The 19,977-nt window shown below is 43.2% G+C and overlaps 1 protein-coding gene across 1 annotated transcript in view; it reads left to right on the top strand.

The window, feature by feature from the left end:
- LOC132822783 (transcription initiation factor TFIID subunit 4-like) overlaps nucleotides 1-19,977 on the top strand; it is a 111,621-nt gene that overhangs the window by 49,714 nt on the left and 41,930 nt on the right. Inside the window, exon 2 of the mRNA XM_060836117.1 lies at nucleotides 13,666-13,820. Within this exon, the coding sequence (XP_060692100.1) occupies nucleotides 13,666-13,820 (155 nt within the window). The remainder of the gene's footprint in view (nucleotides 1-13,665; nucleotides 13,821-19,977) is intronic.

Below are 19,977 nucleotides of genomic sequence, written 5' to 3' on the forward strand. Positions count from 1 at the left end.
GACATTGCCCTCCAGCAATCTCCACCACTTCATGCACCTCCGCCCTTGAATCTCACCCATCCAGTTACAACAAGGACAGAAACCTGCTGCCGGTCCTCACCTTCCACCTCACCAACTTTCAGATACATCATATCATCCTCCACCATTTCCACCATCTACAAACAGACCCCACCATCAGATTATATTTCACTCCCCACCCCTGTCTGCATTCTGCAGAGACCATTCCCTCCAAGACTCCCTTGTTAGGTCCATGCACCTCACCATCCCACCCTCCATTCTTGACACCTTCCCCTGCCACCGCAAGCCTGCGCCCACACCTCACCCTCACCTCAGTCCAAGGCCCCAAATGATCCTTCCACATCCAACAGAGATTTACCTGTACTTCCACACGGGTCATTTCTGTGTCAGTTCTTCTCAATGTGGTCTCCTTTACTTTGTGGAGACAGGATGCTAACTTAGGGCATGTTTCAAAGAACATCTCTGGGACCTATACTAAACAATCTCACCTGGGGCCAAACACTTTAACTCCCTGCCCCACTCCGCCAAGGACGTGCAAGTCCTGGGCGGCCTCCACCACTAAACTCTAGCCACTCGACGCCTGGAGGAAGAATACTTCATTTTCTACCTTGATCCTTTGTGGTTGAAGGGTCCCAATGTTGATTTCACCAGTTTCCTCATTTCCCCTCACCACTCACCAGCTTATCCCAGATCCAACCTTGCAACAGCACCGCCCTTTTGAACAATCCTATCTGTTCATCTTCCTTCCCACCGATCTGCTCCACCCTCCTCTCAGACCTATCACCTTCACTCCCACCTTCATCTACCTATCACATTCCCAGCTATCTTTTCACCCCCAGCCCCACCCCTGTCCCATTTATTTCTCAGCTCCCTTTGGCCACTCCCTCATTCTTGATGAAGAGATCATGCTCGAAATGTCGACTCTTCTCCTCAGATGCTGCCTGACAGGCTGTGTTTTTCCAGTGCCACACCCTTGGAGTAAGGAATCTGTAAATTGAACTTCTGCAGGCATCTAAACAATGATCTACTAAATGCCATGATATATTCCTGTAAGGAATGAAAATCAGCGTTGCAAAATCTGTCGAAATCTGACCATGTCCCATAGGCATCTATTTAGCTTTATAAATTAAACTTAGAAGTAAATACATTAAGGACAAAAGGGTAACTAGGGAGAGAATAGGGCCTCTCAAAGATCAGCAAAGCGCCCTTTGTGTGGTGCATGGGGGAGATACTAAGCAAGTATTTTGCATCAGTATTTACTGTGGTGAAGGACATGGAAAAGATAGAATGTAGGGAAATAGATGATGACATCTTGAAAAATTTCCATATTACAGAGGAGGAAGTGCTGGATGTCTTGAAATGCATAAAAGTGGATATCTCCCCAAGACCTGATCAGGTGTACCCTAGAACTCTAGGAAGCTAGGAAAGTGATTGCTGGGCCTCTTGCTGAGATATTTGAATCATCAATAGTCACAGGTGAGATTCCAGAGGACTGGAGGTTGGCTAATGTGGTGCCACCTTAAGAAAGGTGGTAAGGACAAGCCAGGGAACTGTAAACCAGTGAGCCTGACGTCGTTGGTGGGCAAGTTGTTGGAGGGAGTCCTGAGGGACAGGATGTTCATGTATTTGCAAATGCAAGGACTGATTAGGGATAGTCAGCATGGCTTTGTGCTTGGGAAATCCTGTCTCTCAAACTTGATTGAGTTTTTTTGAAGAATTAACAAAGGGGATTGAAGAGGGCAGAGCGGTAGATGTGATCTATATGGACTTCAGTAAGGCACCTAATAAGGTTCCCCAGGGTAGGCTGGTTAGCAAGGTTAGATCTCACGGAATACAGAGAGAACTAGCCGTTTGGATACAGAACTGGCTCAAAGGTAGAAGGCAGAAGGTGGTAGTGGAGGGTTGTTTTTCAGACTGGAGGCCTGTGACCAGTAGAGTGCCACAAGGATCGATGCTGGGTCCACTACTTTTCTTCATTTATATAAATGATTTCGATGTGAACGTAAGAGGTACGGTTAGTAAGTTTGCAGATGACACCAAAATTGGACGTGCAGTGGACAGCGAAGAGGGTTACCTCAGATTACAACAGGATCTGGACCAAATAGGCCAGTTAGCAGAGAAGTGGTAGATGGAGTTTAATTCAGATAAATGTGAGGTGCTGCATTTTGGGAAAGCAAATCTTAGTAGGACTTATACACTTAATGGTAAGGTCCTAGGGAGTATTGCTGAACTAAGAGACCTTGGAGTGCAGGTTCATAGCTCCTTGAAAGTGGACTCGCAGGTAGATAGGATAGTGAAGAAGGTGTTTGGTATGCTTTCTTTTATTGGTCAGAGTATTGAGTACAGGAGTTGAGAGGTCATGTTGCAGCTGTACAGGACATTGGTTCGGTCACTGTTGGAATATTGCGTGCAGTTCTGGTCTCCTTTCTATCAGACAGATGCTGTGAAACTTGAAGGGGTTCAGTAAAGATTTACAAGGATGTTGCCAGGATTAGAGGATTTGAGCTATAAGGAGAGGCTGAACAGGTGGGGCTGTTTTCCCTGGAGCATTGGAGGCTGAGGGGAGACCATAGAGGTTTATAAAATCATGAGGGACATATATAGGATATATAGAGAGTCTTTTCCCTGGGATCGGGGAGTACAGAACTAGAGGGCATAGGTTTTGGGTGAGAGGGGAAAGATATAAAAGAGACCTATGGGGCAATGTTTTCATGCAGAGGGTGGTGTGTGTGTGTGGAATGGGCTGCCAGAGGAAGTGGTGAAGGCTGGTACAATTGCAATTTTTAAGAGGCATCTGGATGGGTATGTGAATAGGAAGTGTTTGGAGGGATATGGACTGGGGGCTGGCAGATGGGACTAGATCGGGTTGGGATATCTGGTCGGCATAGACGAATTGGACCAAAGGGTCTATTTCCGTGCTGTACATCTCTGTGATACTGTTCAAATATCTTCAGTATCCAACTGATAAGCATACAACTCACAGAAAGCTTTGCTTTTGATATTATATTTGTCAAATCCATATTTTTTTTCTCTTTAGTAATGTCCACATATTCACTTGATTTTGCTGTTCAGACTTGGAATACATCAGTGGTTAATCATCACCCTTACAATTTACTTTTCCTTTCAGCTATTCTTCATAAAGTAACTGACATTAAATTATGTCTGAGAAAATATCCAACTTTCTCCTCTGCTACCACGTTATTCATTCTGGTCCAGTGATGAAGTAGCAAGCGAGACAGCAATCTTTTACTTAATATCAGTCTTGTTTACAGAATATAGCATTATGTAATGTCTGCCTCCTTCCTAATCAAGCCAGTGTCTCAAAATCTTTCTTTTTGTTCTCTTGAGTACCCATTCACCTATCAAAATCTTTCCTTTAAAGAAAACTTTCAAACAACCAGTTTGGACTTATGATGAATCTCTGGGCTAAATGGGTGTTGAACCTAAAACTTCTGGCCCAGAGGTTGGGACAGTAACATTGTGGCACAAAGTTCCCAACACTTCTCTTTAAGCACTCAGTGTATTTAATCAGTGCTCTTCACTGTGTATCCTTAGTCTTATTAAAACAATTGTCTTAGTATTAACATGAAAACTGAGTCATTCACATACCTATTCAGGCCAACAGTGTGTATTCTTTCATCATTCAGACCTTTGAGTATAGAACTTGGGCTTTAAAATCTGATTGAAGATTTGTAGCTCGGGTATCCGTTGTTGTGGTTCTGCTCGCCGAGCTGGAAGTTTTTGCTGCAAACGTTTCGTTCCCTGGCTAGGGAACATCATCAGTGCTGTTGGAGCCTCGTGTGAAGCGCTGCTTTGATGTTTCTTCCGGTATTTGTATTGGTTTGTTCTTGCCGCTTCCAGGTGTCAGTTTCAGCTGCAGTGATTTGTATGTGGGGTCCAGGTCGATGTGTCTGTTTCATGGATGTTCTTGCCGTTTCCGGGTGTCAGTTTCAGCTGTAGTGGTTTGTATATGGTGTCCAGGTCAATGTGTCTGTTGATGGAGTTTGGGGATGAATGCCATGCTTCTAGGAATTCTCTGGCTGTTCTCTGTCTGGCTTGTCCTATGATAGTGGTGTTTTCCCAGTCAAATTCATGTTGCTGGTTGTTTGAGTGTATGGCTACTAGAGATAGCTGGTCGTGTCGTTTTGTGGCTAGCTGATGTTCATGGATGCGGATTGTTAGCTGTCTTCTTGTTTGTCCTATATAGTGTTTTGTGCAGTCCTTGCATGGTATTTTGTAAACTACGTTAGTTTGGCTCATGCTGGGTATTGGGTCCTTTGTTCTAGTGAGTTGTTGTCTGAGCGTGGATGTTGGCTTGTGTGCTGTTATGAGTCCTAAGGGTCGCAGTAGTCTGGCTGTCAGTTCTGAGACGCTCCTGACGTATGGTAGAGTGGCTAGTCCTTTTGGTTGTGGCATGTCCTCGTTCCTTGGTCTATCTCTTAGGCATCTGGTGATAAAGTTGCGTGGGTATCCGTTTTTGGCGAATACCTTGTATAGATGTTAAACTACTGGACCTGTGCCTCACCACACACTTTACTTTCAACAATCAGATATACGAACAAATCAACGGAACACCCATGGGATCACCAATCTCGGGACTCATAGCAGAGGCAGTTATGCAAAGGTTAGAACATACAGCCATACCACAAATCCAACCCAAACTCTGGATCAGATATGTTGATGACACCTTTGTAATCATCAAAAACACAGATATAGAAAAAACACACCGAATCATCAACGCCACACTCACAGGAATCCGATTCACACGAGAAGAGGAAAAGGATAGCCAACTCCCATTCCTAGATGTGTTAGTAGAGAGAACACCCAACGGAGAATTCACCACAAGGGTACACAGGAAACCAACACACACAGACCAAGTCTTAAACTATGAAAGTAACCACCCCAACACACACAAACGAAGCTGCATCAGGACACTATTCAAAAGGGCCACAACACACTGCAGTACACCTGAACTGCGAAAAGAGGAAGAGGAACATCTATACAAGGTATTCGCCAAAAACGGATACCCACGCAACTTTATCACCAAATGCCTAAGAGATAGACCGAGGAACGAGGACATGCCACAACCAAAAGGACTAGCCACTCTACCATACGTCAGGAGCGTCTCGGAACTGACAGCCAGCCTACTGCGACCCTTAGGACTCATAACAGCACACAAGCCAACATCCACGCTCAGACAACAACTCACTAGAACAAAGGACCCAATACCCAGCATGAGCCAAACTAACGTAGTTTACAAAATACCATGCAAGGACTGCACAAAACACTATATAGGACAAACAAGAAGACAGCTAACAATCCGCATCCATGAACATCAGCTAGCCACAAAACGACACGACCAGCTATCTCTAGTAGCCATACACTCAGACAACCAGCAACATGAATTTGACTGGGAAAACACCACTATCATAGGACAAGCCAGACAGAGAACAACCAGAGAATTCCTAGAAGCATGGCATTCATCCCCAAACTCCATCAACAGACACATCGACCTGGACCCCACATACAAATCACTGCAGCTGAAACTGACACCCGGAAGCGGCAAGAACAAACCAATACAAATACCGGAAGAAACATCAAAGCAGCGCTTCACACGAGGCTCCAACAGCACTGATGATGTTCCCTAGCCAGGGAACGAAACGTTTGCAGCAAAATCTTCCAGCTCGGCGAGCAGAACCACAACATAGAACTTGGGCTTTTGTTGAGGTTTTTCAAGATGTTTATGAGGCATCTTCTGGAGTACTGAGTACAGATCTGCCACAGGAAAGATATTAGTAAATTGGAGAATGTCCAAAAAAGACTTACCATGATATTGTCGGGAATGGAGGATTTGAGTTATAAAGATAGACTGGGACTTTTTTCACTGGAGCTTAGGGGTTGAGGGGTGACCTAGAAATTTATAAAATCATGAGGGGTAGATAAGGTGAATAGCAAGGACTGGATGAGTTCAAAATTAGGAGAAATACTTTTAAGGTGAGAGGAAAAAGATTTTAAAAGAGCATTGGGGCAACTTTTTTACATAGTTTGTTCGTTTGTTCATTCATTCATATGTGGAATGAACTTCCAGAGAAAGTGGTAGATGTAGGTACAGTTACAAAATTTAAAAGACATTTAGATAAGTACATGAATAGGAAAGATTTGAGGGATGTGGGTTAAAGGCAGGCAAGTGGGACTAGATTGGTGTGGGAACATAGTTATTGTGGACTAGTTGGACCAAATGGTCTGTTTCCATGCTATATGACTTGGTAGCAGTTATTGCCAGATAATGGCTTTGGATTTATGAAAATAGCAAGGCTGTCTACGATCAAAATTATAATGGAGATAATCTAACAGCAATGTCAGGAGTTTGCATATGCGCAGCTAAATGTAGTAATCCAAATGTTGCTGTCAGAAGTATCCTGAGCATTCCTTAGTGATACAGTCAGCATTGAAATAAATAGTGGTATGAACATGCAATTCTTACCCACTACTTCTGCTCTAAAAATGGCTGGAAAATGTTAGGCTGGTGCATTTATGAGTGACTTTTATCGTGGTGCAATAATGATAATTACTTAAGAAAAGCCTTTTCCATCCTCAAAGAATTTTGTCAATACAGAACTCTATTCCTTCAGGAGAAAATTAGTCATAGTCAAAGAGATGGACAGCATGGAAACAGACCCTTCGGTCCAACCCATCCATGCCGACCAGATAACCCAATCCAATCTAGTCCCACCTGCCAGCCCCCAGCCCATATCCCACCAAACCCTTTCTATTCATATACCTATCCAAATGTCCCTTAAATGTTGCAATTGTACCAGCCTCCACCACTTCCTCTAGCAGCTCATTCCATACATGCATCACCCTCTATGAAAATGTTGCCCCTTAGGTCTCTTTTATATCTTTCCCCTCTCATCCTAAACCTATGCTCCCTAGTTCTGGATTCCCCGACCCCAGTGAAAAGACTTTGTCTATTTACCCTATCCATGCTCATGATTTTGTAAACCTCTGTAAGGTCACCCCTCAGCTTCTGATGCTCCAGGGAAAACAGCTCCAGCCTGTCCAGGCTCACCCTATAGCTCAGATCCTCCAACCCTGGCAACATCCTTGTAAGTCTTTACTGAACCCTTTTCAAGTTTCACAGCATCTGTCCGATAGAAAGGAGACCAGAATTGCACGCAATATTCCAATAGTGACCTAACCAATGTCCTGTACAGCCGCAACATGACCTCCCAACTCCTGTACTCAATACTCTGACCAATAAAAGAAAGCATACCAAACACCTTCTTCTCTATCCTAACTACCTGTGACTCCACTTTCAAGGAGCTATGAACCTGCACTCCAAGGTCTCTTTGTTCAGCAATACTCCCTAGGACCTTATCATTAAGTGTATATGTCCTGTCCAAAATGCAGCACCTCGCATTTATCTAGATTAAGCTCTATCTGCCACTTCTCTGCCCATTGGTGCATCTGGTCCAGATCCTGTTGTAATCTGAGGTAACCCTCTTCGCTGTCCACCACGCCTCCAATTTTGGTGTTATCTTGAAACCTACTAACTGTACTACTTATGCTCTCATCCAAATCATTTATATAAATGACAAAAAGTAGAGGACCCAGAACTGATCCTTGTGGCACTCCACTGGTCACAGGCCTCCAGTCTGAAAAACAACCCTCCACCACCACCCTCTGTCTTCTATCTTTTAAGCCAATTCTGTATCCAAATGGCTAGTTCTCCTTGTATTCCGTGAAATCTGATGTTGCTAATCAGTCTCCCATGAGGAACCTTGTTGAACGCCTTACTGAAGTCCATATAGATCACAACTACCGCTCTGCCCTCATCAATTCTCTTTGTTACTTCAAAAAACTCAATCAAGTTTGTGAGACATGATTTCCCATGCACAAAGCCATGTTGACTATCCCTAATCAGTCCTTGCCTTTCCAAATATGTGTACATCCTGTCCCTCAGGATTCCCTCGAACAAATTGCCCACCACCGAGGTCAGACTCACTGGTCTATAGTTCATTCCCTGGCTTGTCCTTACCACCTTTCTTAAAAAGTGGCACCACATTAGCCAACCTCCAGTCTCCTAGCACCTCACCTTTGACTATCGATGATACAAATATCTCAGCATGAGGCCCAGCAATCACATCTATAGTTTCCCACAGAGTTCTAGGGTATACCTGATTAGGTCTTGGGGATTTATCCACCTTTGTGTATTTTTTAAGACGTCCAGCACTAGCTCCTCTGTAATTTGGACATTTTTCCAAGGTGTCACCATCTATTTCCGTACAGCCTATATCTTCCATATCCTTTTCCACAGTAAATACTGATGCAAAATACTAGTTTAGTATCTCCCCCATTTTCTGCGGCTCCACACAAAGGCTGCCTTGCTGATTTTTGAGGGGCCCTATTTTCTCCCTAGTTACCCTTTTGTCCTTAATGTATTTGTAAAAACCCTTTGATTCTCCTTAATTCTCTTTTTACCAAAGCTATCTCATGTCCTTTTTTTTGCCCTTCTGATTTCCCTCTGAAAGATACTCCTACTTCCTTGATACTCTTCTAAGGATTCACTCGATCTATCCTGTCTATACCTTACATATGCTTCTTTCTTTTTCTTAACCAAACCCTCCATTTCTTTAGTAATCCAGCATTCCCTATACCTACCAGCCTTTCCTTTCACCCTAACAGGAATATACTTTCTCTGGATTCTCGTTATCTCCTTTCTGAAGGCTTCCCATTTTCTAGCTGTCCCTTTGCCTGCGAACATCAACCCCCAATCAGCTTTCAAAAGTTCTTGCCTAATTCCGTCGAAATTGGCCTTTCTCCAATTTAGAACTTCAACTCTTAGATCTGGTCTATCCTTTTCCATCACTGTTTTAAATCTAATAGAATTATGGTCACTGGCCCCACTGACACCTCAGTCACCTGCCCAGCCTTATTTCCCAAGAGTTCTAGTAGGTACATCCACATACTGAATCAGAACATTTTCTTGTACACATTTAACAAATTCCTCTCCATCTAAACCCTTAACACTATGGCAGTCCCAGTCTATATTTGGAAAGCTAAAATCCCCTACCATAATCACCCTATTATTCTTACAGTTAGCTGAGATCTTCTTACAAATTTGTTTCTCAATTTCCCTCTGACAATTAGGATGTCTATAATACAATCCCAATAAGGTGATCATCCATTTCTTATTTCTCAGCCCCACCCAAATAACTTCCCTGGATGTATTTCCAGGAATATCCTCCCTCAGCACAGCTGTAATGCTATCCCTTATCACTCCCCCTCTTGCCTCCCTTTCTATCCTGCCTGTAGCATTTGTATCCTGGAACTTTAAGCTGCCATTCCTGTCCATCGCTAAGCCATGTTTCTGTAATTGCTATGATATCCCAGTCCCATTTCCTAACTAAGCCATGAGTTCATCTACCTTCCCTGTTAGGCCCCTTGCATTGAAATAAATGCAGTTTAATTTATTAGTTGTACCTTGTCCCTGCCTGCCCTGACTATTTGACTTGTTTCTGTTCTCAACTGTATCAGTCCCAGATTGATCTCTTTCCTCACTATCCCCCTGGGTCACACACACACACACACACACACGCACACACACACACGCGCGTTACTGGTTTACATCCTCTCGAGCAGCTCTAGCAAATCGTCCTGCCAGTATATTAGTCCCCTTCCAATTTAGGTGCAATCCCTCCTTCTGGTACAAGTCATAGAGATGTACAGCATGGAAACAGACTCTTCAGTCCAACCCGGCCATGCAGACTAGATATCCCAACCCAATCTAGTCCCACCTGCCAGCACCTGGCCCATATCCCTCCAAACCCTTCCTATTCATATCCCCATCCAAATGCCTTTTTAAATGTTGTGATTGTAATAGCCTCCACTATTTCCTCTGGCAATTCATCCCATACATGTACCACCCTCTGCATGAAAAAGTTGCCCCTTAGGTCTCTCTGATATCTTTCTCCTCTCACCTTAAACTTATGCCCTCTAGTTCTGGAATCTTCCAACCCAGGGAAAAGACTTTGTCTATCTACGCTATCCATGCCCCTCATAATTCTGTAAACCTCTATTAGGTCACCCCTCAGCCTCAAATGCTCCAGGGAAAACAGCCCCAGCTTGTTCTGCCTTTTCCTATAGCTCAAATCCTCCAACCTTGGCAACATCCTTGTGAATCTTTTCTAAACCCTTTCAAGTTTCACAACATCTTTCCGATAGGAAGGAGACCAGAATTGCTCGCAATATTCCAACAGTGGCCTAACCAATGTCCTGTACAGTCGCAACAGACTTTCCCATACTGTACTCAATACTCTGACCAATAAAGGAAGACATACCAAACGCCACCTTCACTATCCTATCCACTTCTATCCCAAAAGAGATTCCAATTATCCAAAAATGTGAATCCTTCTCCCATACACCAGCTCCTCAGCCATGCATTCATCTGCTCTATCCTCCTATTCCTGCCCTCACTAGCTCTAGCACTGGGAGTAATCCAGATATTACTACTCTTGAGGACCTCCTTTTTAAATTCATGCCTAACTCTCTGTAATCTCTGTTGGAGAATGTTTTTAAAAATGCATTTTTTTTTTCTGTCGGTCTTAATCTCTCATACTAACCCAATTATATTTCCCGATCTCTATTCCACTTGTACATTCTTTAAATCTAATTTGTGTATCTTGCTTTGGGCAGAACTCTTCACTTGTCTAAGGATGATTTGGAGATGCCAGTGTTGGACTGGGGTGTAGAAAGTTAAAAATCACATAACACCGGGTTATAGTCCAACAGGTTTAATTGGAAGCATACTAGCTTTCGGAGCGACGCTCCTTCGTCGGGTGATACAATCATGCGTCGGTTGATACAATCACCCGATGAAGGAGTGTTGCTCCACAAGCTAGTGTGCTTCCAATTAAACCTGTTGGACTATAACCTGGTGTTATGTGATTTTTAACTTTATCTAAGGATGGTTCAGTTTGATTGACCAAGGAGCCTTGCTGCTTGTAGACAACGCTGCACTGGAAACAATACTGGATTTAAAGAATCTCTATTGACAATGTAGGCAGCAGTGAGAAAAGTGAATATTGAGCACCATCACAAATGGAGAGCAAGCTCTGAAATTGCATCTTTCACTGGAACACTGGAATCTACACACAGTTTAATGTAGGGAATCAGGCAGAAAACCGATCACAATAGGTTGGGCTTCACAGACATTGAGCCACGTGCACTGGCACCTGTGTGGTACTGCATTGCAATTAACTAAAGGTTTGAGGTTGAATAACAAAATTAGAAGTTGTTGAGGAGGGTCAGAATGAGAAAGCTCACCATGAGAATGTATTTTATGTTCATACATTTTTCATGAAGGACTATAATTTAAAGAGTGAAAGTTAAAATTGGAAGAAGGTTCTTTTTTCATAGAGGGTCATTAGAATGTGATTATCAAGCTATTATCAAAGTTAATAAAACAAAATCTGATAAAGATTCGCAAACGACGTGAAAAGTTACAAGGATAGAGCAGTAAGTTTGACGAAAAAAGGATAGCTACAATTCGAAAGCTAGATTGGTTCCTTTGTGCAATAGAATTCTCTCAGTATGCTGCTGAGAAAAACTGTAATTACGATCAGCAAAATCCTTTCTTATAATTGATCTTTCTCAAGTGTAGTCTCAAATGTAATGGAACCAATTTGCCCACAATAGGATGCAACAATGAATGATGAGATAAATAACAGACAATCTGTTTTATTGGTGTTCATTAATTCATAGATCACCAAGATAGTGGTAAAATGTGTTTGAGTAGCACTATGCAATCTTTTATGCCCATTATTATAGAAAAGTGATGGTTTGGTTTAATGTATTGATTGATTATTGTCACTTTCAAAAATGCAGTATGCTCTCAATATTACATTGAGGGCAATTTTACATGTACTTTTGTTGAATAGAGCATCTAACTACAGATTTCAGATAGTGAAGATTTGCTACAGAATGAAATTATAGAACTCTGACCATATATACTTTTGAGTATATCACAACTAAATTAGGGAGAAAAGTCTGTTTTGTAATAACGTGTGTGTTTGTAAAATGTTTCATTATATTGTGTGGTTTATTTTTCAAGTTATTCAAATTTCTTGTGTTTGGAACATAATTGCTTGTCTGTAAATAAAGATGAGCAAACTTCAATTCCAGTGTTTTTTCTATGTGCAAGCTTTACTTTCTTGCCTCCTTAAAGTCATAAAATTGATGAATAACAGCTTCTAGTGAAACTAGTGTTAATTCACATTGATACATTTGGGAAGTATGGTAGGGCATCTCCTGTAATTGTCATTGCATGTACATTAGCTTGTTTAAAGGGTCGTACTCTCACCACTGAACTAAATATTTGTAAGTTATGTGCCCAATCCAAAGCTAGAACACAATGTAGACTGCTGCTTTAATCCAGTACAGAAAGAATAATGAATGCATTCTTGGAAATGTGCTCATTTAGATAAAATATAACATCATGGACTTTCTTGACGAATAGTAAGGGGTTTGCCTTGTATGCTCATGAGCGTTTCTCCAGCGGCTCATTCACCTAATTTATTTGTGGGGCTATGCTGTGCATAAATTGGTTGCCATATCATTTTATTTAATATTGTTTTATGGTTTACTTTTCAATTTTATTTCTTGCTGTTCAAAATTCTTTAAGCAGAATCTTCGTAATTGATATTAATATGCATTATGATGGGGTCCTTCCCCTTCCACTGGAAGTCCTGGTCAGTTCATTAATGAGGCTGTGCTTCCAATGCACTACTTGAAAATAAACCTGTTCAAAGCCTTAACTACAAAATTTTAAACTACATATTTTACTTTAATGCCAAGTACAAATTACAATCTAAATTAGGTTTACACAAATTACGGGTTTTGACACTTTCTCACCTAGTTAACTGTAAACTGGTACAAGTCTGCTTCAAATATTACTTGCCACTTATCAGCCCAAGCCTTTTGTCCAGATCTTGCTGCATATTTGTGCAGACTGCTTCAGTATTTGAGGTGTTGTGAATGGTAATGAACATTGTGCAAACATTTCCACTTCTGACTTTGTAATGTAAGGAAGGTCATTGATGAAACAGCTGAAGATAGTTGCATCTGGGATACTACCCTCAGGATGACCTGCAGTCCTGAGACTGAGTGATAGACCTTCAGCAACCACAACTATTTGCCTTTGTGCAAGATATGACTCCAATCAGTGAAACGTATTCTTCCAATTCCCAACCAGTTCAGTTTTGCCAGGAGTCCTTGATGCCATCCTAAGTCTAATGCTGTTTTGTTATTTGCCAACAAGATGTCAGTAATTACGCTGCAGAAGTAATTAACTGGTCATGAAGCACTTTGGGATATCCTGAGGATGTGGGAAAAAAACTGTTGTGTAAAATGTACACATTTCTAGCATCATAATTTCTCACAAAATTGAATAAATATTAACTCAATAGTTCTTTTATTTGCGAGCCTTCTTTTGATTTGGATGGCAAGCATTTGATTGAATTGTATCAATCTGCTCAGATCATCAAATTTTAAATACTTTTTTTTGATTGGGACATTAAATTCATGAAAATATTGTTTTCCAGAATCTAAATGAATGGGAATTCTAAATAAATTGTTTTCTTCATCTAGGAATGGTTCTTGTGCGAAGTGACAGTGGACAGTTGATGCTGATTCCTCAGCAAGCTCTACAACAGATGCAGTCACAAGCTCAGTCTCAAGGAGCACTCACTTCAAGATCAGCTACACCTACCAGTGGTCCTCCAGTTCAGATCTCAACTGTACAGGTAAGGGGATGCTCCCCACTCAGGGTCCACAGTTGAATTTGAGTATTTTAACTCATACAATAGAGTCTGCTTAATACTTGGCTGGAACATTTTGTCTGCTACCTCACTTCAATGAGGGTTAAGTGGTTTTGATGCAGTTTTATCCAGATGAAGAACTTGCAGTCTGGATTTGAAAGTCAGTTCTATTGTCAGATGGCTGCATATTGTAAATCTGAACTCCAGGTTTATTAGTACTCCAAAAAATGTCTTTGGATCCTAGAAGTAGACTTTCCAGCGATGTTATATTGACCTTTATGTTTGTGTCACTGATTGTCATGTGCACACAGTTGATAGTATCAGAAAAAAAATGTAAAATGTTGCTTTTAATTTTTCATTACTTTTTAATAGATTGAAAACATGAAACTAATATTTATATTTTTTTAACTAAACTATAATGCCTTCTTTAGAGGCAAAGTTAATACAGTGGAGCATTCTAGCCATGTAATTGAATTTTTCTTTTGCAGTAATTTTCATAATGTGGATGTAAAATAAAATGTCCGTCTTTCCTTAAATTTATCAGCACTAGCTAACGATAAAAAAGGGTTCTTCTCAAGACATGCTGGTGTCTAACAGCTGAACCTAAATCTGGAGTTGTAGGAACATATAAATATAAGAATAGGAGCAATTGTAGACCATCTAACCTTTGAGCCTATTCTACCTTTAATTGTGATCATGGCTAATCATTTGTCTCAACTCTAATGTACCATCTGCTGTACATTTTCTTGGATCAGAACCTTTTCCTGTCAGCTGTAAATATAGTAATAATTGGAGAATCCATAAATCTGTGGTCGACAGTTTCAAAGTTTCACAATCATTTGATTTGAAGACATTTCTCCTCATGATTCTCATGTTCTGGACTCCCCATTCCTGGGATCCAACTACTGGCTGGGTACCCTGTTAAATGCCTTCAGGTTATTGTGTGTTTCAATCATTCCTCCTCCTTTCATTCTCTTCATTCCTGACAGTATTGGCCAAATTTACTCAGCAGCAACATGAGGCAATCCTGTTACACTACAAACTAATTTCATGGTTCTTTGCTGCACTGCCTCCAACACAAATATATCCTTCATTAAAGGTGGAGATGAAAACTGTGCACGTTACTCTAGATGTGGTCTTATCAAAACCCTGTGCTATTGTAGCAAGACTTCCTTTGTCTTGTACTACAATCTGCTTGTAGTACAGTAATTTTCCCCCAAATACATGATGTAACTGCATGCTATCTTTCTGTTTCCTTATATCATTACACCTGCTTATAAAACAGTAATAACCAGGGTTTAAATTGTCTAGGTAATCTGTGAGCACCATTTTTATTAATTCACAGGCCAGATCAATTTCTTATGTTTAACATTCAGAAAATAGTTTTTAATGACATACCCATCATCTGTTGAGATACACATGGTAATTATTTATATAAATATGTTCTAACATGATAATTAGTAACTCATTCTTTCTCTAAGCCATGGAATTTTCTAATTTGTTCCAATTAATGTTGCAAAACTTAAACTTGAGAAATAAATAGGCCCACTAAATTTGCAAGGGTGGGTTTGTAAAATAGATAAATGAGTTTTGGTTCATTAGACATTGGCAGTATTGAGGAAAGGTTGTCTTCAGAATTGTGCTTAAACAAGTATTTGGGCAACTTGTATAATTAGAGCACTGAAGACAACTTTAAATCAAATTGTGATAGAACAAAGTGATCACGTAACTTCATTTATGGGATGTTACGTCACTGAACACCAGCATTTATTGCTCCCGTAATTGCCTTGGATATGATGGTAGATTGCCCCGGCGATCGCTGCACAGAATGCCATTACACACGCGGCCGCTACAGTGCCCGCGGCACCAACGGCCGCCGCCGACCGTGATGTCACTTCCACCCCCGCCGACCTCAGAGCCTCCGCGATCGCCGCCCAAACAACTGCCCCGGCGATCGCCGCACAGACAACCGCTTCCACGATCGCCAGGAAGATCGCCGACGGACTCGCGACCCCCGCGGCTACCGGGAATGACAACGGTTCTTTCGTCACCACAACCATTTCCGCCCCTTCGGTTGCCGTCGTCGCAGCCACTTCCGCTCTCACTGACATCACTAACCTGCACGACCACAACGCCTCAGGTGTCTCCGCCCCCACGCCGTCTTTCGTCACCACGCGTAACCCCGCCCCCACGCCGACTTTCGCCACCAAGCGTAACCCCGCCCCCACGCTTAATTCCGTTACCACGCATGACCCCGCCCCCACGCTTAACCCGGTCCCCACACCGAGCTTCGTCACCACGTCTAACCCCGCCCCTACGTCGATCTCTGTCCCCGCCCTCAGCTCCAGTCCCACACCAGGTCCTAGCTCCCAACCTTGCCGGATCTTCACCATCCCTCCAAACCTCCCCGTCTCTGAGGATGAAGGATTAGTCCTCAGCAGAGGCCTCACCTTCATTCCCCTACGCCCTCGGATTAATGAGTTCAATACGTGGCGAGATATTTAACAATTCTTCCACCGTCTTCGCCTCCGTGCCTACTTTTACAACCAAGACTCCCGCCCACCCTCTGACGACCCCTTCTCCCGCCTCCAATACACCCCATCCACCTGGACACCCCGTGCTGGCCTCTTACCCGCTCTCGATCTATTTATAGCCAACTGCCGCCGCGACATTAACCGACTCAACCTGTCCACCCCTCTCACCCACTCCAACCTCTCACCCTCAGAACGTGCAGCCCTCCACTCCCTCCGCTCCAACCCCAACCTCACCATCAAACCGGCAGACAAGGGAGGCGCGGTAGTAGTTTGGCGCACCGACCTTTATACCGCTGAGGCCAAACGCCAGCTTGCAGATGCCTCCTCTTATCGCCCCCTTGACCATGACCCCACCTCCCACCACCAAACCATCATCTCCCAGACCATCCATAACCTCATCACCTCAGGGGATCTCCCATCCACCGCCTCCAACCTCATAGTCCCACAACCCCACACCGCCCGTTTCTACCTCCTGCCCAAAATCCACAAACCTGACTGCCCCGGCCGACCCATTGTCTCAGCCTGCTCCTGCCCCACCGAACTCATCTCCGCGTACCTCGACACGGTTCTGTCCCCTTTAGTCCAAGAACTCCCCACCTACGTTCGGGACACCACCCACGCCCTCCACCTCCGCCATGATTTTCGCTTCCCCGCTCCCCAATGCCTATCTTCACGATGGACATCCGGTCCCTGTACACCTCCATCCCCCATCACGAAGAACTCAAAGCCCTCCGCTTCTTCCTTTCCCGCCGCACCAACCAGTACCCTTCCACTGACACCCTCCTTTGAATGACTGAACTGGTGCTCACCCTGAATAACTTCTCTTTCCAATCCTCCCACTCCCTCCAAACTAAAGGAGTTGCCATGGGCACCCGCATGGGCCCCAGCTATGCCTGTCTCTTCGTAGGATATGTGGAACAGTCCATCTTCCGCAGCTACACTGGCACCACCCCCCACCTTTTCCTCCGCTACATCGATGACTGTATCGGCGCTGCCTCGTGCTCCCACGAGGAGGTTGAACAGTTCATCAACTTTACCAACACCTTCCATCCCGACCTGAAATTCACCTGGACTGTCTCAGACTCCTCCCTCCCCTTCCTAGACCTTTCCATCTCTATCTCGGGCGACCGACTCAACACAGACATCTACTATAAACCGACTGACTCCCACAGCTACCTGGACTACACCTCCTCCCACCCTGCCCCCTGTAAAAACGCCATCCTTTATTCCCAATTCCTTCGTCTCCGCCGCATCTGCTCCCAGGAGGACCAGTTCCAATACCGTACAGCCCAGATGGCCTCCTTCTTCAAGGACCGCAGATTCCCCCCAGACGTGATCGACGATGCCCTCCACCACATCTCCTCCACTTCCCGCTCCTCCAACCGCCACCAAGACAGAACCCCACTAGTTCTCACCTACCACCCCACCAACGTCCGTATACAGCGTATCATCCGCCGTCATTTCCGCCACCTCCAAATGGACCCCACCATCAGGGATATATTTCTCTCCCCTCCCCTATCAGCGTTCCGCAAAGACCACTCCCTTCGTGACTCCCTCATCAGGTCCACACCCCCCACCAACCCAACCTCCACTCCCGGCACCTTCCCCGGCACCTTCCCCTGCAGCCACAGGAAATGTAAAACTTGCGCCCACGCCTCCTCCCTTACTTCTCTCCAAGGCCAAAAAATGAGGTCTGCAGATGCTGGAGATCACAGCTGAAAATGTGTTGCTGATGGAGGTGTACATGGACTGGTCTCAGTCGGTTCCCTCGACTCAGCACCGCCCTCCTAACCTGCAATCTTCTTCCTGACCTCTTCGCCCCCACCCCACTCCAGCCTATCACCCTCACCTTGACCTCCTTCCATCTATCACATCTCCATCGCCCCTCCCCCAAGTCCCTCCTCCCACCTTTTATCTTAGCCTGCCTGGCACATTCTCCTCATTCCTGATGAAGGGCTCTGGCCCGAAATGTCAAATTTCCTATTCCTTGGATGCTGCCTAACCTGCTGTGCTTTAACCAGCAACACATTTTCAGCTTGGATATGATGGTGGTGAGCCATCTTCTGTAGTCTTGATGATGAGTTTATTGAAGATTTTCAGGACAGTTTCCTAGCACAGCATGTTCTGGAGCCAAAGGGCAGGGAATTCTAGATCGCATAATAGCAGTGATTATAACACGATTGGATTCACATTCAATCTGAAGGTTAAAATAGTTTGTCCAAGACAACATTTTAAACTTAAGGGCAATTTTGAGGGAATGAAGACAGGATTGACTAAAGAGAACTGGAAAATTCAAGTTCAGGAATCTATTAGTAGATGGCGGACATTGAGGGAGACATTTCCTAACACTTAGCATAGATACTTTCCAGTGAGAAAGAAAGGTGAAGGACACACCAAGTGAAGGACACACCATCTATGGCTTTCTAAGGGAGTTGAAGATGATATGAAATTGAAAGAAAAAAGTATATTTCTATGAAGAGTAATGGTAGGTTAAAAGACTGGACAGAATATTCAAAAAAAAACATAATGACTATTTTTTTCTCCTTACTATTCTTTTGGACTGCTCGTAAAGCTGGCTCAAAATCTCAGAATCAAACAGTAGCATTTCTTTGGTTATTTGAAAAACAAACTAGTACATAAGTGAATATTGCTTCTCTGGAGTGAGCCTGAGAATGAATAATGGAGCATAAAGCAATCATTGTGAATTGAAAGGAAATTGGTCAGTCGATGGTTGAAATGAAGGAGAAACCTAAAACCGTGACAATCACCACAAGAAAGGGTAAACTCTTAAGACAGGGGAAAAAAAAGAGTAAAAGCTGACAAAACCCAAGCTCCTAATGGATGTCAACCTGGGGTCTTCAAAATGTGACTGTTGTACACATGACATTTTCAGATCTGATGACTGTGTTCTGAAATTGATTGATTGTTAACTAAAGTCAATTGAAGCTTATCAAAACCGTAATAAAAATTGCTTTGTTGTGTAGCATTTGATGTTTGATAGTTTCTCCCTATTTTGAATGTATTGGCATGAGTCGGGGAAATACATGGAAAATTCAAAATGGAGGATGGGATGAATGTACTAAGAGGTATGGGATGGCATAGGAAGAATGAAATGAATGATAGGATGGGATGGGGATAGCTTGGAAGGTGAAATGGGAATGAAAGGAGAGGGATAAAGGGAACAGAATACGTATGCATGAGAAGGATTATATGAAATTGGAATTTAAAGAAATGATGTTGCAATATAGATAATACAGATATGCCACTCTGTAGATTAATGCTTTGTGGATCTCTGTTAGTCTTACATAAACCCTGAACAGTATAACTAGCAATGGAATTAAATTCACCATATGTTAGAGTTTACTAATTGGAGTCATGGAGTCATAGAGATGTACAGCATGGGAACGGACCCTTCGGTCCAACCCGTCCATGCCGACCAGATAATCCCAACCCAAACTAGTCCCACCTGCCAGCACCCAGCCCAAATCCCTCCAAACCCTTCCTATTCATATACCCATCCAAATGCCTCTTAAATGTTGTAATTATACCAGCCACCACCACTTCCTCTGACAGCTCATTCCATACACGTACCAGCCTTTGTGCGAAAA

This window comes from Hemiscyllium ocellatum, chromosome 15 (assembly GCF_020745735.1).
Source record: "Hemiscyllium ocellatum isolate sHemOce1 chromosome 15, sHemOce1.pat.X.cur, whole genome shotgun sequence".
NCBI classification, from domain to species: Eukaryota; Metazoa; Chordata; class Chondrichthyes; order Orectolobiformes; family Hemiscylliidae; genus Hemiscyllium; species Hemiscyllium ocellatum.